Source organism: Megalops cyprinoides, chromosome 19, assembly GCF_013368585.1.
Source record: "Megalops cyprinoides isolate fMegCyp1 chromosome 19, fMegCyp1.pri, whole genome shotgun sequence".
NCBI classification, from domain to species: domain Eukaryota; kingdom Metazoa; phylum Chordata; class Actinopteri; order Elopiformes; family Megalopidae; genus Megalops; species Megalops cyprinoides.
In genome coordinates, this window is record NC_050601.1 from 20,367,540 (window position 1) to 20,389,734 (window position 22,195).

The 22,195-nt window shown below is 44.8% G+C and overlaps 1 protein-coding gene across 2 annotated transcripts; it reads right to left on the bottom strand.

The window, feature by feature from the left end:
- Positions 1-2,256: 2,256 nt before the first annotated feature.
- LOC118795144 (fas-binding factor 1) lies at positions 2,257-20,405 on the bottom strand. Of its 2 annotated transcripts, none has more exons than XM_036553519.1 (29): positions 20,361-20,405; positions 20,019-20,046; positions 19,285-19,360; positions 18,822-18,882; positions 18,576-18,626; positions 18,095-18,242; positions 16,307-16,384; positions 14,460-14,603; positions 13,411-13,546; positions 13,146-13,276; positions 12,395-12,491; positions 11,850-12,311; positions 11,410-11,475; positions 11,132-11,217; positions 9,885-9,934; positions 8,771-8,818; positions 8,496-8,615; positions 8,230-8,330; positions 7,768-7,974; positions 7,571-7,678; positions 7,069-7,208; positions 5,965-6,083; positions 5,647-5,769; positions 5,140-5,325; positions 4,788-4,964; positions 4,245-4,382; positions 3,806-3,902; positions 3,148-3,269; positions 2,257-2,770 (listed from the first exon to the last, which is right to left on the bottom strand). In XM_036553519.1, the coding sequence occupies exons 1-29, from the start codon at positions 20,361-20,363 to the stop codon at positions 2,687-2,689; spliced, it is 3,387 nt and encodes a 1,128-aa protein (XP_036409412.1). In that variant the 5' UTR covers positions 20,364-20,405; the 3' UTR covers positions 2,257-2,686. The 2 variants fall into 2 exon arrangements, with proteins under 2 accessions (XP_036409412.1, XP_036409411.1); XM_036553518.1 differs by having other exon boundaries at positions 11,132-11,220.
- Positions 20,406-22,195: the final 1,790 nt, after the last annotated feature.

Consider the following 22,195-nt stretch of genomic DNA (forward strand, 5'->3'; position numbering starts at 1 on the left):
ACCTCACTGAAAGAAAAATTTACTCATTGTCTACCGCACGGTTGTACGACAGGAACAATGACCGATCAAATAACTTACCGGTATCGTTAAAATTGTCAAAGAAACGAGGCTCAGATATTTCTATCTTTTGCTGATAGCTACAGTAGCCTAATTGTAGGCTGTTTCGACGGATGATAGAAGTTGATAGAATTGTTGCCGGTTGTTGGAGGGCTTTCATCTCGGAACAAAGTGTACAACTAGCGTACTCAGCATCCTAACAGGTTATTGCTGTAACTGAACCTGTATCGTGTGTTTCTTTAAAGCACCCAAATGGAAGTAAGCGGAATAGACTACGGGTTATTTGCTGAATTCTAAATTGTTACGCCGATTTGGCAGGTTTACATCTCAACTGTTGACAGAGGCGCGTGTGTAGTGTAGCTGTTTAGTAGCAGGGCATGCATTTATAGTCACGTTTCATGTAACAGCTAGGTAACTAACACTTTACAATCTTTAGTTACTAATGTCTGTCCTGATTTCCGATCTTAAATTGACAGATAATTGCCACGCTATAATGTTCTTACTGATCGGTAGGCTTATTAGCTGTGCACATCAGAGTGAAAGGCTTGACTGCAGTCATAGTCTTATATTCGTTACCTGGATGGCAACATCAGATGGCTTACTTTTTTGCTGTCTACGCAGCTGGTGGATGTTAGCTTCCTGCAGTAAACGAGAACACCGTCGTTCTGAACAAGTTCTGCAATAAAGCATGTAATCTGAAAATCTGAGTAAGCTTGCGCCGTTAGCTAGATACTAGTCTACCACCGCAAGTCGTCATGAAACATGAAATAAACCTGAATTAAAGTCGTTTTCTCATTATATATGTATGCTTGTTGGCTAGTTTCCTTTAACAGGAATTGACGCACAGAGTGGACACAACACTGATTTTCTTTGGGCGAATTAGGACAAACCGATGCGCAAAACGAGCTCACTGCCTTTGTTGTTTTCGAGTACCTCTCCACTTCCAGAGCGAAGACAACAGCAGGAAAGACTAATTTAACTAATTTCATTTATGCTCCATTCTTAAAAACAAGGAACACACGTACGAACAGCTATAATAGAGCGAAATACAGTCTTAGGATTTTTAAGTAAACAAAATATACAGGTGGTGTTGTGAGGTGTCTTTCACGGTCATTCTAAGAACACGATCCTAAGTCTTTCCTTCGCTGTGTGTTTGTTTCAGAAAAGACGTCCGGGGAAAGGAAACGGGAGCATATATACAGACGACTGGCTAACGAACAACATACACTTCTGTAAAGATATCGCAGAGCAAACGTATTTTCGCACGAATGATTTATCAAACGCATAGTTTAATCGGTGGCGTTATTGCTGAAAATATTTCCATCTTGAAATTACTAGTTGTACGTAACAGGTTCAGTGCCCATTAAGGTACAAACCGCGAGCATAACTTTACACTCACTAACGTGCACTTAGTTCCTATTAGCACTGATCTGTGGTGTTACATTCAGTGAAGAAAATAAGTGATGTCAGACTGAGGTGTCCTTAAGCCTGTACCGGGTCGAAGTTCCACCGTAGAACTACCTTGTGCTGGTCTTAAGACTAATCTTAGACTTCAGTGAATCTATCAAAAGATGTGGCTGGGTCAGAATATTGAGTCTATGAAAACACATCATAGCTCGCCCGTTTGGGGAGTTCAGGAATTCTCACCTTTCCACCACTAGAGAAGAGGCAAGTTTGGAATCTGCAGGGTGGCAAAGGTGAGGATTACCAGGCAGCCAGAGTTTGCCGCACCCAGAGCTTGTGCTGGTGTGTAAGCATGGTTGATTGGATAGGTAGGGAGGAGCTGAATCTCTACATGCAAGGTAGGAAAGAACTCAATGACATCAAACACATTTAAAGAATTATGTACATGTTTATTATATAAAAACTCAACATCTTTTTAGAAATAATTTTATCTTCGTGTAGTATGAAAACTAATCCATATTACTATTCAAGTGACCGTCCACACATTTTTGGTGCAAAATCAGCATTACCATATTGAGTAAATTATTACTGTAGAATTTCATGGCCTGTGATGGCAAAATTGAAATGATGACATAAATACAATATAAACAGAATAAAACAATCCTCTTTTGTAATGATTTGTCATTTCTGAATGTAGAGTAAACAAAATATCTTTGTAGTGGAATATCCAAATTGATTTTCTTTGTATGCAAGTACACACAATTAAAGAAATAGGAAATTTGTAAATATGGCATCTCACATGTAGCAAATATGTCAATTGTGAAAATGGACAAGTTAGCTCTTTTCTAAATGTTGTCTGTATATGGAACAAAAGATGTATGTTCAGGAAGGGTCATTTAACTATTTTTCATAGTTCATATGTACAAACTTTGACCCATTATAACTGTGTAAACCCGGAGGTTAGGGTACCTTGTCACCCATGATGGAAATGCCACCATAAATTCTTCTCAGCATTTCCAACAGTCTTGCAGAAGGAAACACACTAAACTAGCCTGTGTCCAAGAAGCAAAGTGTCCATGAAAGAAATTTAAGTTAAAAAAAAAAAAAAAAAAAAACACAAATTCAAATGTGACAGTCATGAATTCATCCAAGTGATTGCTTGGCCAGATTCTAACATCTGTAATTTGTGGGTTCGTTGCAGGTATAGGGAGACAGGTGTGTCCCATCAGGAGGTGTGGAAGGTAGTGTTGTATGGTGCCTTCTTCAATGTTTCCAGGAAGAACTGCTCATCCTGTAGAAAGTCACGGTCCTAAACGGGTCAGAGGAGCTGGTGGTTAGTCAAATTTCACTGACACATTGAAAGGACATCTCATTTGCTTTCTGAATAAGATGGTTTACTTCCTAGTTTAACAATGTGTATTTGTCAAATGACATCACCACCTGCTAAATCAGAAGATGCATTTATACTAACACATTTTAATCTAAACTTGTAATGTCACACCCCTGAAGCAATTGCTTACATTGCTCTTTGCCTGCCAAAATATAAAAAGTTATACTATACCTCACATACCTATACCCCAATTAAATGGTAGAAACTATTAAGCTCACCTTGTTTAAACAGTTGTGGGCCTGTATAGAATAAAAACTAACCACTAGCTGGTGTCTTTGAGAGCACTGTGAAGTTACCTTCTCTGCAGCGTGACGCAGCAGTGCCAGTCGGGCCTGCATCTCAGCTGATCCCGGGCTGGAGAGTGGATTTACGGGCTGGGGAACCATGGTGGGTGGCACCAGCGGAGTGCTGGCAAACACTGCAGGACAGAGGGGCATTGTGGGTAAATACTGCAGGACAGAGGGGCATTGTGGGTAAATACTGCAGGACAGAGGGGCATTGTGGGTAAATATTGCAGGACAGAGGGGCATTGTGGGTAAATACTGCAGGACAGAGGGGCATTGTGGGTAAATATTGCAGGACAGAGGGACATTGTGGGTAAATACTGCAGGACAGAGGGGCATTGTGGGTAAATACTGCAGGACAGAGGGGCATTGTGGGTAAATACTGCAGGACAGAGGGGCATTGTGGGTAAATATTGCAGGACAGAGGGGCATTGTGGGTAAATACTGCAGGACAGAGGGACATTAAAAGTAAATACTGATGCAGAGAGACAGTTCTTTACAGCACAGTCATCACAACAAGCTGCTTCTGTGGACCTCACACACTCGGTGACGTTCATAAGCGGACACAAGTCTTCCACTGGTAAATCCTGTGAAGCAGTTATGTATGAGAAATTTTCCTGCGACAGGAAATTGATTGATCCTGATCAAACCGAAAGTTGTGCTCCTGTACCTGGGAGGACAGGTGCAGCAGACTGAGGCAGGGGTGTGAAGGGAACACCTTGGCGGAGCCCCTCCTCTCTGCGATGATCCGTCACTCTCATTTGCTCCTGCAGGAAAACAGGACAAAGAAACAGTTACCACGGACTGCTGGGGCTTGCAAGCAGCTGCATCTGTATGCATTTCAAGTAACCTATTTGTATGGCCCTTACATACCGCGAAATGTAGCAAATGCATGTGCCTGTTGGACTATGCTATAGAGCAGCGTTTCCCAGCATTGATCAGTTTGTCATTAAGCAGCTTCAGGAGTTCATAATGAGTTGATCATCTGAATCAGCTGTGTTGGAGCAGGGAGAGATCTAAAACATGCAGGACAAGGGGTCCTCCAGGAGAGGTGTGGGAAACGCCGCTATAGAGTAGCGTTGTGTAATGCGCGTCACGCCCACACTGGCCTGGTGGAGGTGCTGCTCCTGCTCCCGGAGGCGCTCCATCTGTGTGTGGATGGTGCGCAGCCGGGAGAGGTGCTCCGTCTCCAGCTTCCGCGCCTCCTGCAGGGCGCGCTCGCCCTCCTCGTACCTCTCCGACGCCAGCTGACAAAACAAAGCACGGCATAAGCACACAGCACACGTCACACACTTCTCTTCATTTCATTTCGTTTTTTACATTCTTGCTTAACTGTTATCCACAACGACTTACAGAGGTTTCATATTTACTCGTTTATAAAAGCTGGCCAAAGGTCGTATAAGGCTGTATAATAAGCTGTGTAAGTCACTCTGAGGCAAGTCTGAGTCTTTACTGAACCAAGTCTTTTCTGAGGCAAGTCAGCTTAAGAAGCCTGCTTAAGGACACAACAGCAGTGGCCCACTTCTGAATGGAACTGACAACCTTTGGGTCACCAGCCCTACCACACTGCTGCGCACCATCAGGCTCTGTGTTTAACGAGCTAGCTGTGCCCTTTGTAATGCTGGTTTGGAGCGCGACGCTGTGATGCGGACCTTGCTGAAGCCCTCCAGCTCCTGGGCGCGGGTTTTGAGGCGCAGGGCGGCGGCGTTGACGCGCTCTCTCTCCTGCTCCAGCTCCTCCCCCTGCCGCTGCAGGGCCTCCCTCTCCCGCGCCGCCGCCTCCTCGCGCTGCCTCAGCTCGGCCGCCCGCAGCTTCAGGTCCGCCTGCTCCTGCCGCAGCACGGGGGGGGGGAGAGAGATGCAGCTCGTTAAGCTGCCCCGCCCGGCGTCCGAGCGCTGCCGCCGCGCAACCACCGAACGCCACGCTGCAGGAATCACGGCTGAGGATCCTGGCTGATACACAGCTGCGCTCGGCGCTTGTCGTTGTAGTGTCTGCGCGGCGTACCTGTGCCATGCTGATGATGGAGCCCTCTCTGCTGGCGTCCCTCTCCAACGCCCGCCGGGCCTCCCGCTCCGCCCACTCCTGCCGCTGCTTCTCCTGGGTGTGGAACTGCGCCCACTCCGCCGTCAGCTTCCTCCTCTCCTCAGCGCAGTGCTTCATCACGGCCTGCTGCTCCTCCAGCAACGCGCTCTGAAATACAGACCGCACTGCGTCACACTGCTGCCCCTCCAACAACGCGCTCTGAAATACAGACTGCGCTGCGTCACACATCACTGATCCTCTAACAGCGCGCTCTGAAACGCACAGCACACTCCATCACACATCACTGATCCTCTACCAGCGCGCTCTGAAACACTCAGCACACTCCATCACACATCACTGATCCTCTAACAGCGCTCTGAAATGCACAGCACACTCCATTACACATCACTGATCCTCTAACAGCGCTCTGAAACACTCAGCACACCCTGTGGCACGCCGTTAGGGGAGCACAGCGCACCCCTACCTCACCTTAGCCCTCTCCAGCTCCTCCCTCTCTATGGAGATGTGCTGCATCATGGAGCGCCTCTCCTCCTCCAGGGCTCTCTGCGCCGACTCCGCCTTGGCCTGGTCCGCCGACACTCTCCAGCGCTCCTGCAGCAGAAGCACATTGCAGTGCAAGCGACGTCAAAACCTGACCGAGAGCGATGCGCAATTCACATCCGTGTAATGTCACTGCAACCATGACATATTTTCTCAGAAACATTTTCTTAATTAAGCTACAGTTAAACAATAGCGTTTTGACCCCTGGCTCCGATGTGCACCAGAGTTACAACCCGTGGCTCTGACCTTCTCGAGCTGTCTCTGCTGTTCAGCCAGCTGGGCCTCCATCTTTGTGATGACCTCCTTTAGCCGGGACCGCTCCTCCCCCATGGCTCTCTCCTGCTGGCTCAGACGGTCCTGCATGACTGCCGGAAGCACACACAATGTGGTTCAGCACTGTGAACAGTCATTATGAATAAGCATAACACATAACCACACAGCTCAGAATCACATCATTTCTACATAATGTTACAATCTGATCCAAGCAGTCTGCTCATTGAAGGCATATAAATTATTCTGTTAAAAAGCAGGGCTGACAGAACCTTTGTGCATGTGTTTCAAAATTCTCATCATAAGTGGGAACATGTGGCATGTAGACTGGTGGAACAGTAGTCAGTCAGTGGTAAGCCGTGTCAGTATGTTTGCAGTATACATTGGGCAGTACTACTTTGTTGGTAATACTCAAATGTTAGTGTTAATGTGTGTTGGTAATAGTCATAGGTCAGTGTTAATGTGTGTTAGTACTCACAGGCTAGTGTTAATGTGTGTTGGTAGTACTCACAGGTTAACGTTAATGTGTGTTGGTAGTACTCACAGGTTAACGTTAATGTGTGTTGGTAGTACTCACAGGTCAGCGTTAATGTGTGTTGGTAGTACTCACAGGTTAACATTAATGTGTGTTGGTAGTACTCACAGGTCAGCATTAATGTGTGTTGGTAGTACTCACAGGTTAATGTTAATGTGTTTTGGTAGTACTCACAGGTCAGCGTTAATGTGTGTTGGTAGTACTCACAGGTTAACGTTAATGTGTGTTGGTAGTACTCACAGGTCAGCGTTAATGTGTGTTGGTAGTACTCACAGGTCAGCGTTAATGTGTGTTGGTAGTACTCACAGGTCAGCGTTAATGTGTGTTGGTAGTACTCACAGGTTAGCGTTAATGTGTGTTGGTAGTACTCACAGGTCAGCGTTAATGTGTGTTGGTAGTACTTACAGGTCAGCGTTAATGTGTGTTGGTAGTACTCACAGGTCAGCGTTAATGTGTGTTGGTAGTACTCACAGGTTAGTGTTAATGTGCGTTAACAGTGAATGTAGGTGAGTGTGTGTCGGTGCATGTGACGGGATCTGCAGTACTTCGGAGCTGCTCGTCTCTCTGTCGGGCCCCCAGCTCCAAGCCCTGGGCGGTGTGCTCATGAGAACTCTCCACTCGGGATGACAGGTCACCCAGCCTGCGGGAGAACTGCTCCATCTGCTCGATCACCACGGTCAGGGACCTGCTTGGAAGAAGACCCAAAAAATGATCTCTGCTGGAAATGGGGCGGCAGTGTAGCATAGTGGTTAAGGAGCAGGACTCATAACCGAAAGGTTGCCGGTTCGATCCCCGCTAGGACACTGCTGCTGTACCCTTGGGCAAGGTACTTAACTCACAATTGCCTCAGTAAATATCTGGATAACATTGTAATGAACTGTAACCTATGTAAGTTGCTTTGGATAAAAGCGTCTGCCAAATGAATAAATGTAAATGTAAATGGACTCCGTTCGGCGTTTCAGGGCAAAGGGTGCATTTTGAAGTCTGCTTTTGAGGAGCGGAGGTTCGGTCTGGTATGTGAGGAGCTGAGGGACGTGGGTGCGTCACCGTGTCTGAGAGGTAGCGCTGGTCACAGCATCGATCTCCTCGTCCTTCAGCCGCTTCAGCCTCTGAACTTGCTCCTCGTGGTCCTTCTTCATCTCCAAGATGGACTTCCTGCGAGGACGCATGCAGGCAGGTGAGACACCCCGCGCACTGGATGCCCAGTGAGCAGTGCTCTGATCGGGCTCGTGGACTCACAGTACCTCTGCAGCTCCTGCAGGCGCTTCACCTCAGAGTCCCTGTCCTCCTGGATCTGGCTGAGCCGGCGCTGGTACTGGGCCTGCAGCTCGGAGCGCTCCTGCTCCGCCAGCCGAGTGGCGGTGGCCAGACGCTCCGCGAGGTCCTGCTTCTCCTGCAGCCACCGCGCCTCCCGCTGGGCTAGCGACTCCTCAAGCAGCTTCACGCTAGTCCTGAGAGACACAGCAAGGTCAGGGGTCACACTAGCCTTAACAGACATGCCAAGGTCAAAGGTCACACTAACCCTAAAAGACACAACAGAGGTCAGGCCTCACTACCCCTGAGAGACACACCAAGGCCAGAGGTCACAATACCTGTCAGAGACATTTCAAGGATAGAGGCCACACAAGCCACCAAGGCAAGAGGCCCATCCTTTGAGGGAGGAGGTGAGTTGTCTCTACAGCTACAACCACACAGCACAGCCACACCTGTGTTTACTCTCTATGAGCTCCATGTCCTGTTTGTGCCTGTGCTGAATGTTCTCCAGCAGCATACGAGCCTGGTCCCGCTCCAGCTGCATGCTCCGCGCCTGGGGAGGGAGGGAGCAGGCGGTCAGCGCACTCTGAGTGACGGGCACACAGAGACACGCAGCACAGACGGGCCACACTGACAAGACGACAGAGTGGCCCGTGAAAGACCAAGACCACAGTCCAGAGAATAGAGGCTCAGCTTGAGGAGGTCTCCTTTACAGTACCTGTCCCTCCAGGTGGATGATGTAAGCCTGTGAAGCCATTCCTTCTGTCTCCACCCTCTGCGTCAGCACAGCACCCAACTCCACAGTGCCCCCTAGTCCCCTGTGGTGGGACTGCGCTAGCTGTACACACAATTAGGAAGGATTTTTAACATCCCACGCTTAAGAAGCCTGGAAATAGTGAAGTCAAAGCCACCATGTTTTTTGTTAATGCAAAACATTTTCAGTCCATTTATTAAGATTGAGGCTTAATAAGATTTATTAAAAAAAAAGAGTACCTGTTGCTGCACTGGTAGTGGTTGAAGGCTATCTGCAGAAAGGGATACCTGATGTAAAAGAAAAAAAAATAAAAAGAAAAGAGGTCACACATCTGACTTAGAATCATTTCAGATGTCACATTTTGGTGTCTTTATTTTGCTTTATTCTCAGCAAGTGGCTCCTTTACAAATCAGAACTTTGGAATGAAATTAAGCAAATCAACAGCTGAATGCGTCATTGACCAGGGGCCGAGCTGAAGCCAGGCCTGTTTAGCACAAAATCCAACATGGCAGGTGACCTGTACGACCTACAGACCAGACTGTGTGTGCTGGAGTCTGGTGTGATACCCCTGTGTTTTTCCTGCATGTTATCTTTCCCGCAGTTTTCTCTTGCTGTGAAATCACAGTCCTGTCATCTGAATGACTACAAAATATTTTCTACTGCATTTACTACCTAGCTAGCTAATATAACTCAGCTAACAAACTGGTGTAGACGAAGTTACATCCCTAAATATGACACACCATCCTTGGCATGGCTGCTCCTTTGGTACAACTAGATACTACGCTGCCGGCACCCAAGAATGGCTTGAATGAATCCTCATTGTTTTGTTGCTTCTATCCTTGATACCTTCTGAGTAGTCATTTTACTACCTCTCAACCGGTATTAATCTATTCACTACTACCTCTCAACCGGTATTAATCTATTCACTACTACCTCTGAACCGGTATTAATCTATTCACTGCTACCTCTCAACCGGTATTAATCTATTCACTGCTACCTCTCAACCGGTATTAATCTATTCACTACTACCTCTCAACCGGTATTAATCTATTCACTGCTACCTCTCAACCGGTATTAATCTATTCACTACTACCTCTCAACCGGTATTAATCTATTCCCTACTACCTCTCAACCGGTATTAATCTATTCACTACTACCTCTCAACCGGTATTAATCTATTCACTGCTACCTCTCAACCGGTATTAATCTATTCCCTACTACCTCTCAACCGGTATTAATCTATTCACTACTACCTCTCAACCGGTATTAATCTATTCACTGCTACCTCTCAACCAGTATTAATCTTTTCACCCCCAAATGTGTGACATCTTGGCCTGGCATGCTTCTGCATACCTGAGACTGGACAGAAGGTGTGTTCTTCTCCCTTTGTCTCTGAAGTGGCACTGCAAAACAAGAACATAACAAAATACAGAGAAGCAGCATATATTTAACATTCACTCTGCGGTTTGAGCCAGCTCAAAAACGAATACCTAATTTAACACTCAATGAACTTTCAGAGGAGGAGACAAATTACTGAAAAAAAAACAGACTGGACTGTCAGCCTTCTCTGCATACACAGAATACCTACACCACATGGTGCTGGGCAGCGTATCAGGCATGGTGCTGGGAAGCATATGCCGTGGTTGGACAGGATAGGAGGGGGAGGCTTCCACCTGATTGGCCCATGCCGGCGCCCTCTGACCCTGCAGGGAAGGCTGGAATGGATGGGGGCTAGCAGGGGGACCAGAGGCTAGGAGGGGAGAGGGGCCGGGAGCGAGGGATGAACTTGCCTCTGAGATCTGGGGAACAGGAGCAGGGATTTGTGGCAAGTTTTCACTAACTGGCGCTGAAATGGACGGATGCTGTGCAACAGGATAAGGTGTGAAGTGAGGTGGAGGTGTGGATTCCCGTTGGATCATCATTTTGGATGAAGGGGATGCACGGCGCAGAGAACCTATGGTATCTGTGTTCTGCGTAGAATCGGTGTTGGCCTCTGGGCGGACTGCCTTAGAGAGTGAGGACCGTTGGTCTGAATGCACAGACAGTGCGTCACCAGATGTACTGAGGAGGTGTTCAGGTTGAGATAACTTTGATGGAGACGAGCGCTCCAGACCTGGGGTCTGCGTGTGGGTTTGTGTGTCTGCGTACTCTGACTGTGACCTCCTGCTGAGAGACTGCCTTTTCAGCTCAGGTGATTTAGCTTCTGGCTGACCGTGATGTAACTGGGCAGATATCTCTACTCCAGTTGCAGGGGCTTGTCTGGTCTCTCGCACATGCTCAGTTTGAGACAGGACAGGGGAAGGCAGACTAAATTGGTCTAGTTCTGCAAAACTGCTAGAAGGGGATTTGACTTAGGAAAAATAGGAAATAATTTGTTATGAAAAGAGTTAGTATGCAGGAAAGTGCTCCATATTTGATATTTTCTCAATATTAGCAAACACCTACAGAAAGATGCCTGTAAAAATACATATGCTGAAGCACATCCTAGTGCCTAGTAATTTATGATAGCAACCAGGTAAAATCAGTATTAAAGACTCACTAGAAAGTTATGTTCAGATGGAAAGTTGTTTATATTTATTATTGAGGTATGGATGACTTACCAGGCTTGGGCTGGTCCTCTTTCATTGGGCCAGAGAGGTGGGGGGAATTGGCCTGCCTACGAGGCGTCTCCCAGGGCAAAGGAGAACTGCTGTTGGAAGCAAATAAAAATGATCTCAATGTCCACAGAACTGTTCTATAGCTCTACCCTATTGGCTGGATAGAAACACTGATCAGCCACAATCAAATAGTATTTTGTATGACTACATTTACGGATTTTATATGATGATGACTTTAAAAATACCCAAGGAGCAGAGTAATTCCCATTCATAAATCATACCGAGGCTCTTTGCTGGGAGCTGGTGTCTCCTCCAGTTTCCTTCTCGGAGCAGGTGAGCTAGGTTTACTGTGAAAAATTGGACAGGTAAAGAATGTCTGGAATCTGTTCTAGCAAAACTGTCATCACTTTTCACTCAGTTAACCTTGGTTGGTCATTTGTTTAGCCATTTCTGATGTTGTCAAGTTTTTTTTTTTAATCAAACAGATATGTGCTTAGGCATCTGAATGCGTTGCACTTTGTCCTACAGCAGGCCATCGGACAAAACCATTGAATATGTGTACAGTCAAAAGTAAATGCACCCACTGTGAATATGATGACTGCTCTCCTCTCACTTTGTGTGTCTTTACATTTTCACCATAATCTTTAACAAATACTTACAGGGACAATCTATAAAGAAAAAGATATTCCTCGATAGGATCAGAGTCCCAGACTGAGTTTACCTAAGGAGTGAGTCCAAATCCACTTCCTCTCCGAGCCCCTGTAGCTCTCGCTGCTTTGGAGTGGGCGGCTTCTTTTCCTCTGACCTTGTCGCAGCTAGAGTTTTTTTCCGCGTCAGTGCCCCGACCAGCCAATCGTCATCCCCCTGACCAGCAGAGCCCTCTGGCTTGGCGGCTGAATGGACGGCTTTGGGAGAGGAGGGCGTGGTCTCGGCGAGCTTTGCGCCCGACGTGGCGCCGCCGCCTGAAAAGGGGCGGCTGCTTTCCGCTGAAGGCCCAGGCGACGAGGGGGGTTTCAGGCTGCCCTTTGCCTGCAAGGGCTCCTCCGATTTGACCTCCTCTTCCTCCTGCTTGAGCCCCAGCCAATCGGCTGCTGGCTTGCTGGGGCGCGCTGTGGTGGGCGTGGAGGGCGGGGCAGATCGGGGTTTCCTCTCTGGTGACTGGCCGGCATCCTCGGTGGAGAACCTGAAAGAGGGGACGAGATTCAGAAAGGCTGTCGCTTTGTGCGGTACTGTGGTGGCCCGGCCGACCGAGGGGAAGCACCGTACCTGACAGACTGCCTGCGGGACTGCCGGCCCTCCAGGGGGGACGCCATGCTGGGCTGGTATGAGCCGAATGTGAAGTCGTCCTCACCGAAGAGTGAATCTGAGGGGAGAAACCACAATTGTTCCTTTTTACAACACAAAATAAACACATGACATTATACCTGGATAAAGGTGTTCTAGAGTTAGTTACAGGTATTGTTGAGACAGCCTGATATTTCAGCTCTATTCTAACCACGGAACTCTACATGAAGTATCTGTGCTTCTTCCTCTGTGTACTACAGCAGAGACATAAAGAGATGTGCAAACAGTTAAGTATAGTCCTTGCCAAGATTCATAAATGAAAAGGAAAATACATATTTAAATGGACATGGGTGAGAGCTACAGAGACAGAGAAAAATTTTCAAAAAGCAAACCCATCACAGTCCCCTAACTAAAATCCCATCAAGAACCTTGTGGGTGAAAGTTTAGGCAAGGTTATGACCCTGGAGATCTGTTTACTGCTTTATATGCCACATGGGATGCGCCTCTGAGAATATCTCTAGACCTTGCTTAACATCGTGCCAAGGAGGTGCGAGGCCATCATTACGTTAAAGGAGAAAGACAGACCAAAAAATGTTTTAAAAGATGTTAAGTGTTGAACAAAACTGGTTTTGGAACTGATCAAAGGAACTGATAATGACGTATGAGCATCAGATACAGCGGCATCCCAGTGAGGAACGCAGTGAACGCAAGCCCCTGTCAGTCAGACCCATACCTTTTGTGATGGGGTTCTTTTCCTGCTGCGGGTCTTTCTTCTCCCCAGTAGGAGGGCGCTCAAGGAGTTTCGGGGAGGTTCCCCGTCCTAGGATCTCGTCCAGCCGGGTGGTTGTTGATGGTGGAGGCTCACTACATGGGGGTGGAACGAGTGTGAGGGTTGATCTTACCGTGCATGTGCTCTTTTCTACATCTGGCATAATGGGGCCACAGCACTGCACCCAAAATCAACAACCAAAACGGTCCTCAGCAGAGAGGGTTCCTACCTCTCCCTTTTGCCTGAAAACAGTCCTGTCTTCCCTTTGGGGCTCTCCCCGAAGCCCAGCGCATCCATCAGGTCATCCTCGTCGTCGTCGAACGTTAACTCGTCCCGCTTTTTTGGGGCTCGTGCAGGGGGCGTTGCTGTAGGAGGAAAGGCGCCCTTAAACCCAGTGGTAATTAATGTCCATTGAATATATAGTGTAATGTTATAGTGTAATGTTATGTAATAAACATTACACGATATACTCTATGGACATTGACAAGCAGGAAACTGTTTCTAGCAGGTAAATCTTCATTTCTTTACATAATTTTCTTCCAGCTCTGGCACCAGCCTGTGACAGTCCTCTTCTAGAATGCATAGCTAATGAAAAAGCACTTGATTTCCAATTGCCAACTACAAGCCAGTCTTTTCCCTGACATATTGACATGGTGCCTGCTCAGAAACATTTACAATCAATCATTTTTTATTGACACTAATATTGTAGACCATTATTGTGGAGACTGAGTGTTTGCCTAAATGAATTCCTGTCTTGCCTCTCATGCCTACACAGAACTGAAGCTGGTAGTGCCCATACTGTCAGTTAGCGATAATCTGGCACACATAACTGACATTAATTCAAATTTTAAACAGTAAGACACAAATCATCACAATGTACAAAGAGAGGACTACAGCCATTCATTTGATCTGGCTCAAGATAGACAAGAGAAATATGCATCAATAAAGCTCAGAGGCTGCTACTCGTAATACTACTGTACCAAATCATTAGGGAATGAAGCAGTTCTTGTCACTTTTTAGGATAATGCCCGTGTGTAAAAAGCCCGAAAAGTAACGGTGGTAACATTTGTAACAACAAATAAGTTGCTGTCTTCTCATCAGACCTTGGCATTGTTCCGTGGCCACTGGAAGCTATGCACAGATGTCTGAGGGGTATAGTCTCCAGTGTGCTATGAAGTCATGAAAGGGTTTCCAATCAATCATTCAAGCAAAAAAGCATGTACTACAGCAAAGCTATGGAACAAAATATTTCAAATTTAAATTTGATGGTGATGTTACCCTTGCCCATTTCCTCCTTCTTTGTAGTTTTTTGAGGCTCGGACGTGGACAGACCCGTCTTCTCTGTAACTGTGCTCTTGGTGTCCTTTGGCTCCTTTATGGTCCCTAGGTCATCCAGCAAGTCGTCCAACGGATCGTCCATATCTGCAGAAATAAAATCCAGAGTTTTGGACAGAAAATTTTGGGCATAATTTTGCCCCCAACTCTGGTTAGCAATAATGAAAATGCTGTATGATAGAACTGTGTGTATCAATTGGGGCTGGGCGATATAGTCATTGCGATACATATCAAATAGCTATTTTTAGTGCAATAACAGCTATCCCCGGCATGTGGCGTCAGGTTTCTTCCCATTCAAAGCTAATAGGTAAGTTAACCCACATATAGATACAAGTGATATTTTTCTGCCTTGGAAGCATTTCACGGAACTTTGGAGGTGTGCTCACGCATCATGTATGACTCAAGGGAAAACAATACGTGAGGAAACCTAACGCCACATACCGGGGATAGTTGTTATTGCGCTAAAAATAGCTACTCAATATATATCGCAATGACTATATCGCCCAGCCCTAGTATCAATAATAAATAAAGTTCTTGTGATACAACATGTGATGGGGGAAGGGTTACAATGTAGATTTCTTATATGGTGCATTCCAACACAAACATAATGATGCTCTGCTACACAAGAAAAAAATGCATCAACTGCTTAAGTATAAACTTCATTCGGTCACTATCATCAGGCTGGGACCGAAAGATCATCAAGTTTGGGCATTGACTATCCCACGCTTGTTGAATCAGACAACAATGTGGATTTAACATTTTGAATCAGAATTCACATTTTCAAATAGAATTGGGCACTTCAAATTAAATATTTTCCATATTATGAATATGCCTAATTTCCACATATAGTGCTGCATGGCAACTACCACAATATGACTTCAACAGGCACTGTTCTGTTGCTTGGTGATCTGTGGATATGCTTAACGCACAGCTTTTTCAGCATTTAATGCAGCTAACGTTTGTCTTCACAGGAATGAGCCATGTCCATACAGTGTATGAGACTTTTGTTGTTGTCTGTATGGACAACAGCTTGACCACGGGAAGAAATAATGGCTAGATAGAAGAGAGAGACCGTGGTTCTGCCTCCTAAAAACATGCATGTGTATTTTTTTCCCCCAGGACAAGAGCTACTGTTCTGGGATCCCTGGTGGCTCAGTTGGAAAGGCACTTAGCTTGAGTTTAGGTGAGCCCTTTGATCCAGGTTTGAAACTGGCCGTGATTTTAAACTGTTGACAAAAACTGGGACGCCACAGCAAAGAACAAACTGGCTTTGTTCACTTGGGGATAGGGGTGGGTAGGCTGGTCAGGGTTCCTTCGTTTTACAGCTCTCGGGCACCCTGCGATTTGTTGGGTGCCTTCCATTTGCTTGGAAGGCATTATTGGAGTAGTGCCAACCCTGTATGTGCCCACTCTCCTGTGGTGACCTGTGTGAACTGTAGAGTGAAAATTAGCCGTTGGCTGCATGTGAGTGTATCGGATTGCATTCATGTTGCTTAAGCGCTCCTACACGAGTACAAAGGTTGTTGCAGCGAGACTGGACTAATGTACAACTGGAAATTCCCGGAAAACAGGGTATCATTAAGGGGCAAAACCATGAAGAAGTATTGCTTCTTTTTAGCTCTTTGAATAAAACTGGCTGAAAAAACTTGAATTTGACTTTAAACAGAAAAGCAGCAGCCCTAACACAAGTATTTACAGTGTTATATCATTAAGTCATCATATGATGGATTTTAGTGGGAGAAAAACTGCATTTTGCACAAGGGTGCCATAAATACAGACGACCATCTGACCTGCCAGGTTGGACTTCCTATGGCCGCGAGTCGCAGCAGCCAGAGAACTAGGCCTCTTCTGATCGAGGAGCACGTCATCTATAGAGATACAGGCCAGACAGGAGTCCGCATTACAAATCTTTCCATGAAACATATCAATCAGGTGATAGATTACAGTAGCTTTCTTTCTAAGGCTTTTCTGTTCTGCACTCACTGCAGCAGTGTTTTACACATTGCTAGTCTTGATCTCCTGACTGTAAAGTATACTACCTCTTCAGTATGGTGCATTGGTGACTGTCGGTTCTCAGGTTAATGAGGTTCTCCCTATTGTATAGCATACTATGCTTTCAGTAGAGAGCACTGGATTTATACACACATCTCTTATGTCATATTATGTACTGACAGTTTCCACATACACAGTTTTGTTCATATAGCCATTGCTCTGGATAGGTAAATGTAAAATGTAAAAGTTCTTATTTAATAAAAAAAATTCTACATTATATCAAATGTGATATTAACAGGGTGCTCAGGCCCAATAACAATGTGCTACACAACAGGACTGTGTGTATGAATACAATTCTTGTGATTCAATATGTTATGGTGGAAGGATTACAATGCAGATATTATATGATGCATTCCAACACAATTATTATAATATGCTACTGCACAAGAAAAAGTGCATCCACTGCTTAGTTGTAAGCTTCCCTTCAGGAACCATCACTGTAGTTTGCACTGACAGAGCATCTAGGCAATATGTTCTGAACGAAAGAAGTAATTTGACAATCAAAGGCCTAGCAGGAAAAAATAGGAAAAATGACATTATTGCACTAGCCAGTGCTAGTTTATGAGGTTATTGGTGTCATGTTGGTGCAATTTCCCACACCACTTTATTGCACACACGGTGCTAGTCCCTCTAAGATAAGAAATTCTGCTAAATGACAATAACGTAGTGTGTGAATGAAAGTTGGAGACAATTATGCACATTTCCATGACTAATGGAACCCTTTTTCTCCAATTCAGTACACATTACTCATGCCAGGATAAAAACTTTATGAAACAGAAATTTTATCTGATTACCAGCAGGTGGTGCTCTTGAACAAGCACAGCCTAAAATAGCATTTTTTAAGTGTTACTAAATTAAAGCAATTTATTCTGTTGTAACTGCATAGTTGCTCTTCTTTTTCCACTCCATGTTGTTTCTGCTATTGCTTGAATTCTTTCTAAGTAATACACTGTGGCAACATTTGATAACAGCTCCATATGAAATAAATTTTGATTGATTTAATTCAGAACACAAATAATAAAATTTTACTGATAATAAATGCAGCTACAGGCAGTGATTAAATGGTGGCCATGCTCATGACCCAGATGACTCAGACAACTGACTAATCCTATTTGTCAGTTGCAAATAGGTTTCTGATTATGAATTATATATGGGTACAATGATTAATAACCATATCGCACATTTCCACATTTTAATATTCCACATGTCCCCTGGCAGTCCTGAAAATGCAAATTCAGCACCCATAAGGAAAATGGAAGTCCAGACTGGCAGCCATTTTGGACTGGAAACAAGGCTGGAGGGACATCAGCCAAGACAGCAGCCACTAAAGGGAATAGCTGAACAATGACTTTAGGTGTTCCAGCGCTAAAACACACAGTACTTTAACAGCCCAGGGGGCTGAAGACAGCAGGAAAATCCATATTTATTTAAATTAAGGCAGAGATGGAGTGTCTGCTGGATGGTAGCTACAGAACCCTTGTTTCTGTTTGTGTATGACTGCATGCAGTTTAAGGGCTGGAATGCACCTGTTTCTGGTACTTTCAAAGGGTCTTTTGATTTGGTAGGATGCTCTTTAGGATCTCCATCCCTGGCACTCTTAGCGACTGTAGGAGTTGGAGTGTAGCTCGTCTTCTTCTTTGACCCAAAGAGATCCTCATCCATATCGTCGGTGTCCTACTCAAGAACACAGACAAAGGAATGGTTTGCCTCGCTAAAAAAAGAGCAATGCTTTGCTGTACCGTTCTAGGCCTGGATTTTACAGTTAGATGTTCTCGATTTTCTTCATGAAGCCTGACAGTCGCAGGTCTTCGGCAGGCATGCACTCATGTCATTGCCTGGGGTCACAGACACTTTACCCTTAACAGGTTTCCCCAAATGAACAACTTGTGAAAAATAAGTTCCTTCTTTTGTACAGCTGCTTCCACATTTTCCCATTTCTGACACTCAAGCGACTCGGGACTCGGAAACATTTAAGTTTCACTTGCAAACGTTTCGCCAAGACCTTGCCTTCATGCTCTCCAGCAGAGCCATGGGATCCGCCTCAGATACATCAGACTCCTGTAATGAAAGCAAGCCCAAACCCAGTTACATTACATTACATTACAATACGTCATTTAGCAGATGCTCTTACTCAGAGCGACTTCCAAATAAGTGCATCACAATGCTATGAGCAGTACAACAGCAGATTTGGCGAACCCGTCTATGTTCACAGACACGACAGCTGAGAACATCAAACTGTCGGTGCTGACCTACCTCGTCTTCCTTCTCAGCCTCTTCTGCCAATTTGCTGAAGAAGTCATCGTCCAATAAAGACCTGGCAAAATATGACACTGACTGATATACATATGAATACACAGATCATACTTTTAAATTGCTAAAATGTTTCACAACAATTTTATTTTCCTTCTGGAGAATGGAATCTGGCACCACAATGACGTAATAATGCAAATGTAATTAAATGCAAATTACATTATAACAACCAGAATGTTGTTTGTGCTTGCATTTATAGGCTGAACTGGCTAGATAAGAAAAACAAAAAACAAACAAAACAAGCAAATACACCGCTACTTTTACCAAGTCATCAAAATGCCTATCTATACATGGTTAACAAAATCACAAGGGACACAGACGATCCTACTCTGCAGTAATTTGTGTGTTGTGATTTTGTGGGTTTGGGGGCTCAGTCACCCCTCCCAGGACAGATGCTGCTTCTCACCTCTTCCCGCTGCGCGACGGCAAGACCCCCCTTCTTTCAGTGGCACGACTTGGTGACAGGGTCTTCCCCAGAGAGTCTGCCACAATTTTACAACAACTCAATTTAATCCAGTTTTCTGTTAGCCGTATAACACGTTAGGCCACCAACACAAAGAGTAATATCAAGGCTGGACATACATAGTATATATTGATTTGATGGCAAAAACACCAATATTCAGGACAGATTTGGGGTAGACAGCTGGGGACTGTTAGGAGAAGGACAAAACTGCAGAGTATGAATATGAATGAGTCAACCCCTAACTTCCATAATGTAATCGTTCTGCAACGAAGAAAAAAGGCTTCTCTATGAATATATCAGGTTGGCCCAAAATAATAGCAAGTCACGTGAAAATGGCTGATATTGCGCTTTTGGAAATTGGCTTTCGTGATGGCAATGGTTAATTGGTCACCACCAAAAAAAAAGATTAAAACTTAGAACTCCTTTTAAATATGTGCAATGGCTTAGATGCTCCATCAATAAAAACCAATCTAACGCGGCCACGCTGTACATAGAAGGGTTATATCAACCCTTGCTTTCTGGCCTCAGGCACCTTTTAACGGGTGAGAGTTGGGCAAAGAGAATCCTCTCTTGAGTTCACACAATACTGTATTTTTCATTGCATGCGTCTTTAACTATTTATCGAACATTTATGTATGTTGGTCAGTTAGAGGCAGCTCGCTTCGAAGTGTACTTACCTTGCAATCCTTTCTTCTGTAAAAAAGCCTGCAGTAAAATAAATGAATGAACTTTCAATGACAACTTTCAAATTGTGCATATATTTAGCTAATTACCTACCAAGCAAATTCCAACATGGGTAACTTTACGCCTACTTACATAGCTAAGATGACAAACATCTAGCTAGCGTTACCTAGTTATAGGTTATGCAGCCATCTGGATTTGGACCCAAGCTACACTAGCAAGCCTTAGGTAGATGACTGACGAACTACATGGCAGCATGCTAACAAGTTATAATTCTTTATCAGAAATACAGACAAATAATTCTATGGCTCCTTAGAGCGACACAGCGAGGAACTTACCATGTTTGCTTGCTCCTGTAGCTGGCCAACTAGCTAACTGGCTAATTTGAATAAATCACGCTAACTGGCTAGAGCGTCATCTTGTCACCATTGGTAACAGTAGCGAAAGGTAACTTCTGTCCGAAAATCCATACTAAAACTGCCTTCGCGAACATATCTGTCAACCGACTAAGCCGCCTGAGGAAAAATGCATTATCACATTTATTTCACTACGTGAATATTAATGAAAATAAATTTCACAGTTCACTGTTCTCCAAACGCACTAAGCTAGCTAACCCACTGAATGAAGGACAGGAAGAACACAGTCCGGTCTTCTTTTTGAATTGTGTGTAATGGCTGTTTTGAAATCAACTGAAAGGTGGACTATCGCCACCTACTGTACTGGGTGGAAAAACACTGAGGTGTTCTCAAGTGAATTGCACCAAGCTTACTTTGCATTACATTTTTGACAGTCAAAGATGTCGTTTTAACCATGTGCAGGAAAAAAAATTGCGTTTAAAAACATTTCCGGACATTGCAACTCTAAAGAATCAAACCGAAAATTTCCACTTGTATCATGTACCAGGTGTGCTTAAGTGCAGGAAACCTCAGAATTATATTAAAAACTTCCACAATAAATTTATCAGCTTTAGCTTGCTTACACCTGAGCAAGTCTGTTATGTGGTCCAGGTATTATTTTGCAGTAATGTTTAGATTTATTTGCTTTACAAGGTCACCATATCACATTAATTTTTTAGGGGTTTTCATTGTTTGAGATTATAGGCAGTTTTATCCAACACATGAAAAATTCATGCCAAGTCTGGTACTTGAATTTATGACCATGACAATTCTTTCTGATATTCAACAATATTTGGATTTAAAAACATGAAATGGATTTTTATCGATCCTACCTGTTACATACGGGGAATACTAACGTGCTTTTATAAACTGAGGTAAGAGCAGAATATCCCTTTGTATACCTAATAGCTGATAGAGGGGTCACACTGTAGAATGTGTGTAACCATTTTTAGCCCATTCTCTGTTGTAACTGTGGAAGCAGTACCCTCGTTAGACAAGGGAGACAAGGGAGTCTACATGAAGAGTTCAATAGAGGGGAACATAGTGTCCAACACTGATATCCCCCACACTGATACAATCTGTGCATCTCAGGGCACCCACTGGTTTCTTCCTCTGACGGACTCCCTCTTACAGGCAGCCTCTCGTGTAGGATGCCAACTGTCGCTGAGGATGTTGACTTCATCTCTACCCAGGCCTCTATCCTCTCCCCCCAGTTCATCACTCTCACTGAAATATGGATTATTTTTTACCACACAACAATGCCAGTCCTGCAGTGCTGGCTTATGCTGACATCCTGTCTTGTACTCCCAGATATGCTGGTCAGGGTAGTGGCACTGGGCTATTCCTTACTCAGTCCTGGAGTAACTTTGTATCCCCTTGCTCCCCTGTTTTCTTTTGCGTGAAATGCCACTGCAGTCACTATAATGGTAATTTTTTTTACCAGAGGATGGTGCTCTGCCACTCGGTTAAGACACAGCTGTTCTTTTTCCCATCTGATTTACAGGTTTCCACACACATTACCACATGTCCTAGCTAAGATCTCACCCTAGATATCAAACCACCATCTCAAACTCACTCAAATCTGTCTCTCCAAGACAGACAAACTCAAATCACTAGCTAAACCCTCCCTTCTAAAAGAGCTCTCAGTGTCTCTGGATTATTCTACATTGTTCCCCTCTGTGAATACTAAGAAAATCAGTAGTCCATTAAATGCCAAGTACTCCTTCAAAGTGAGCACTGCAGTGTCCACCCTGCAAGTTCTTGCTCAACAACATTAG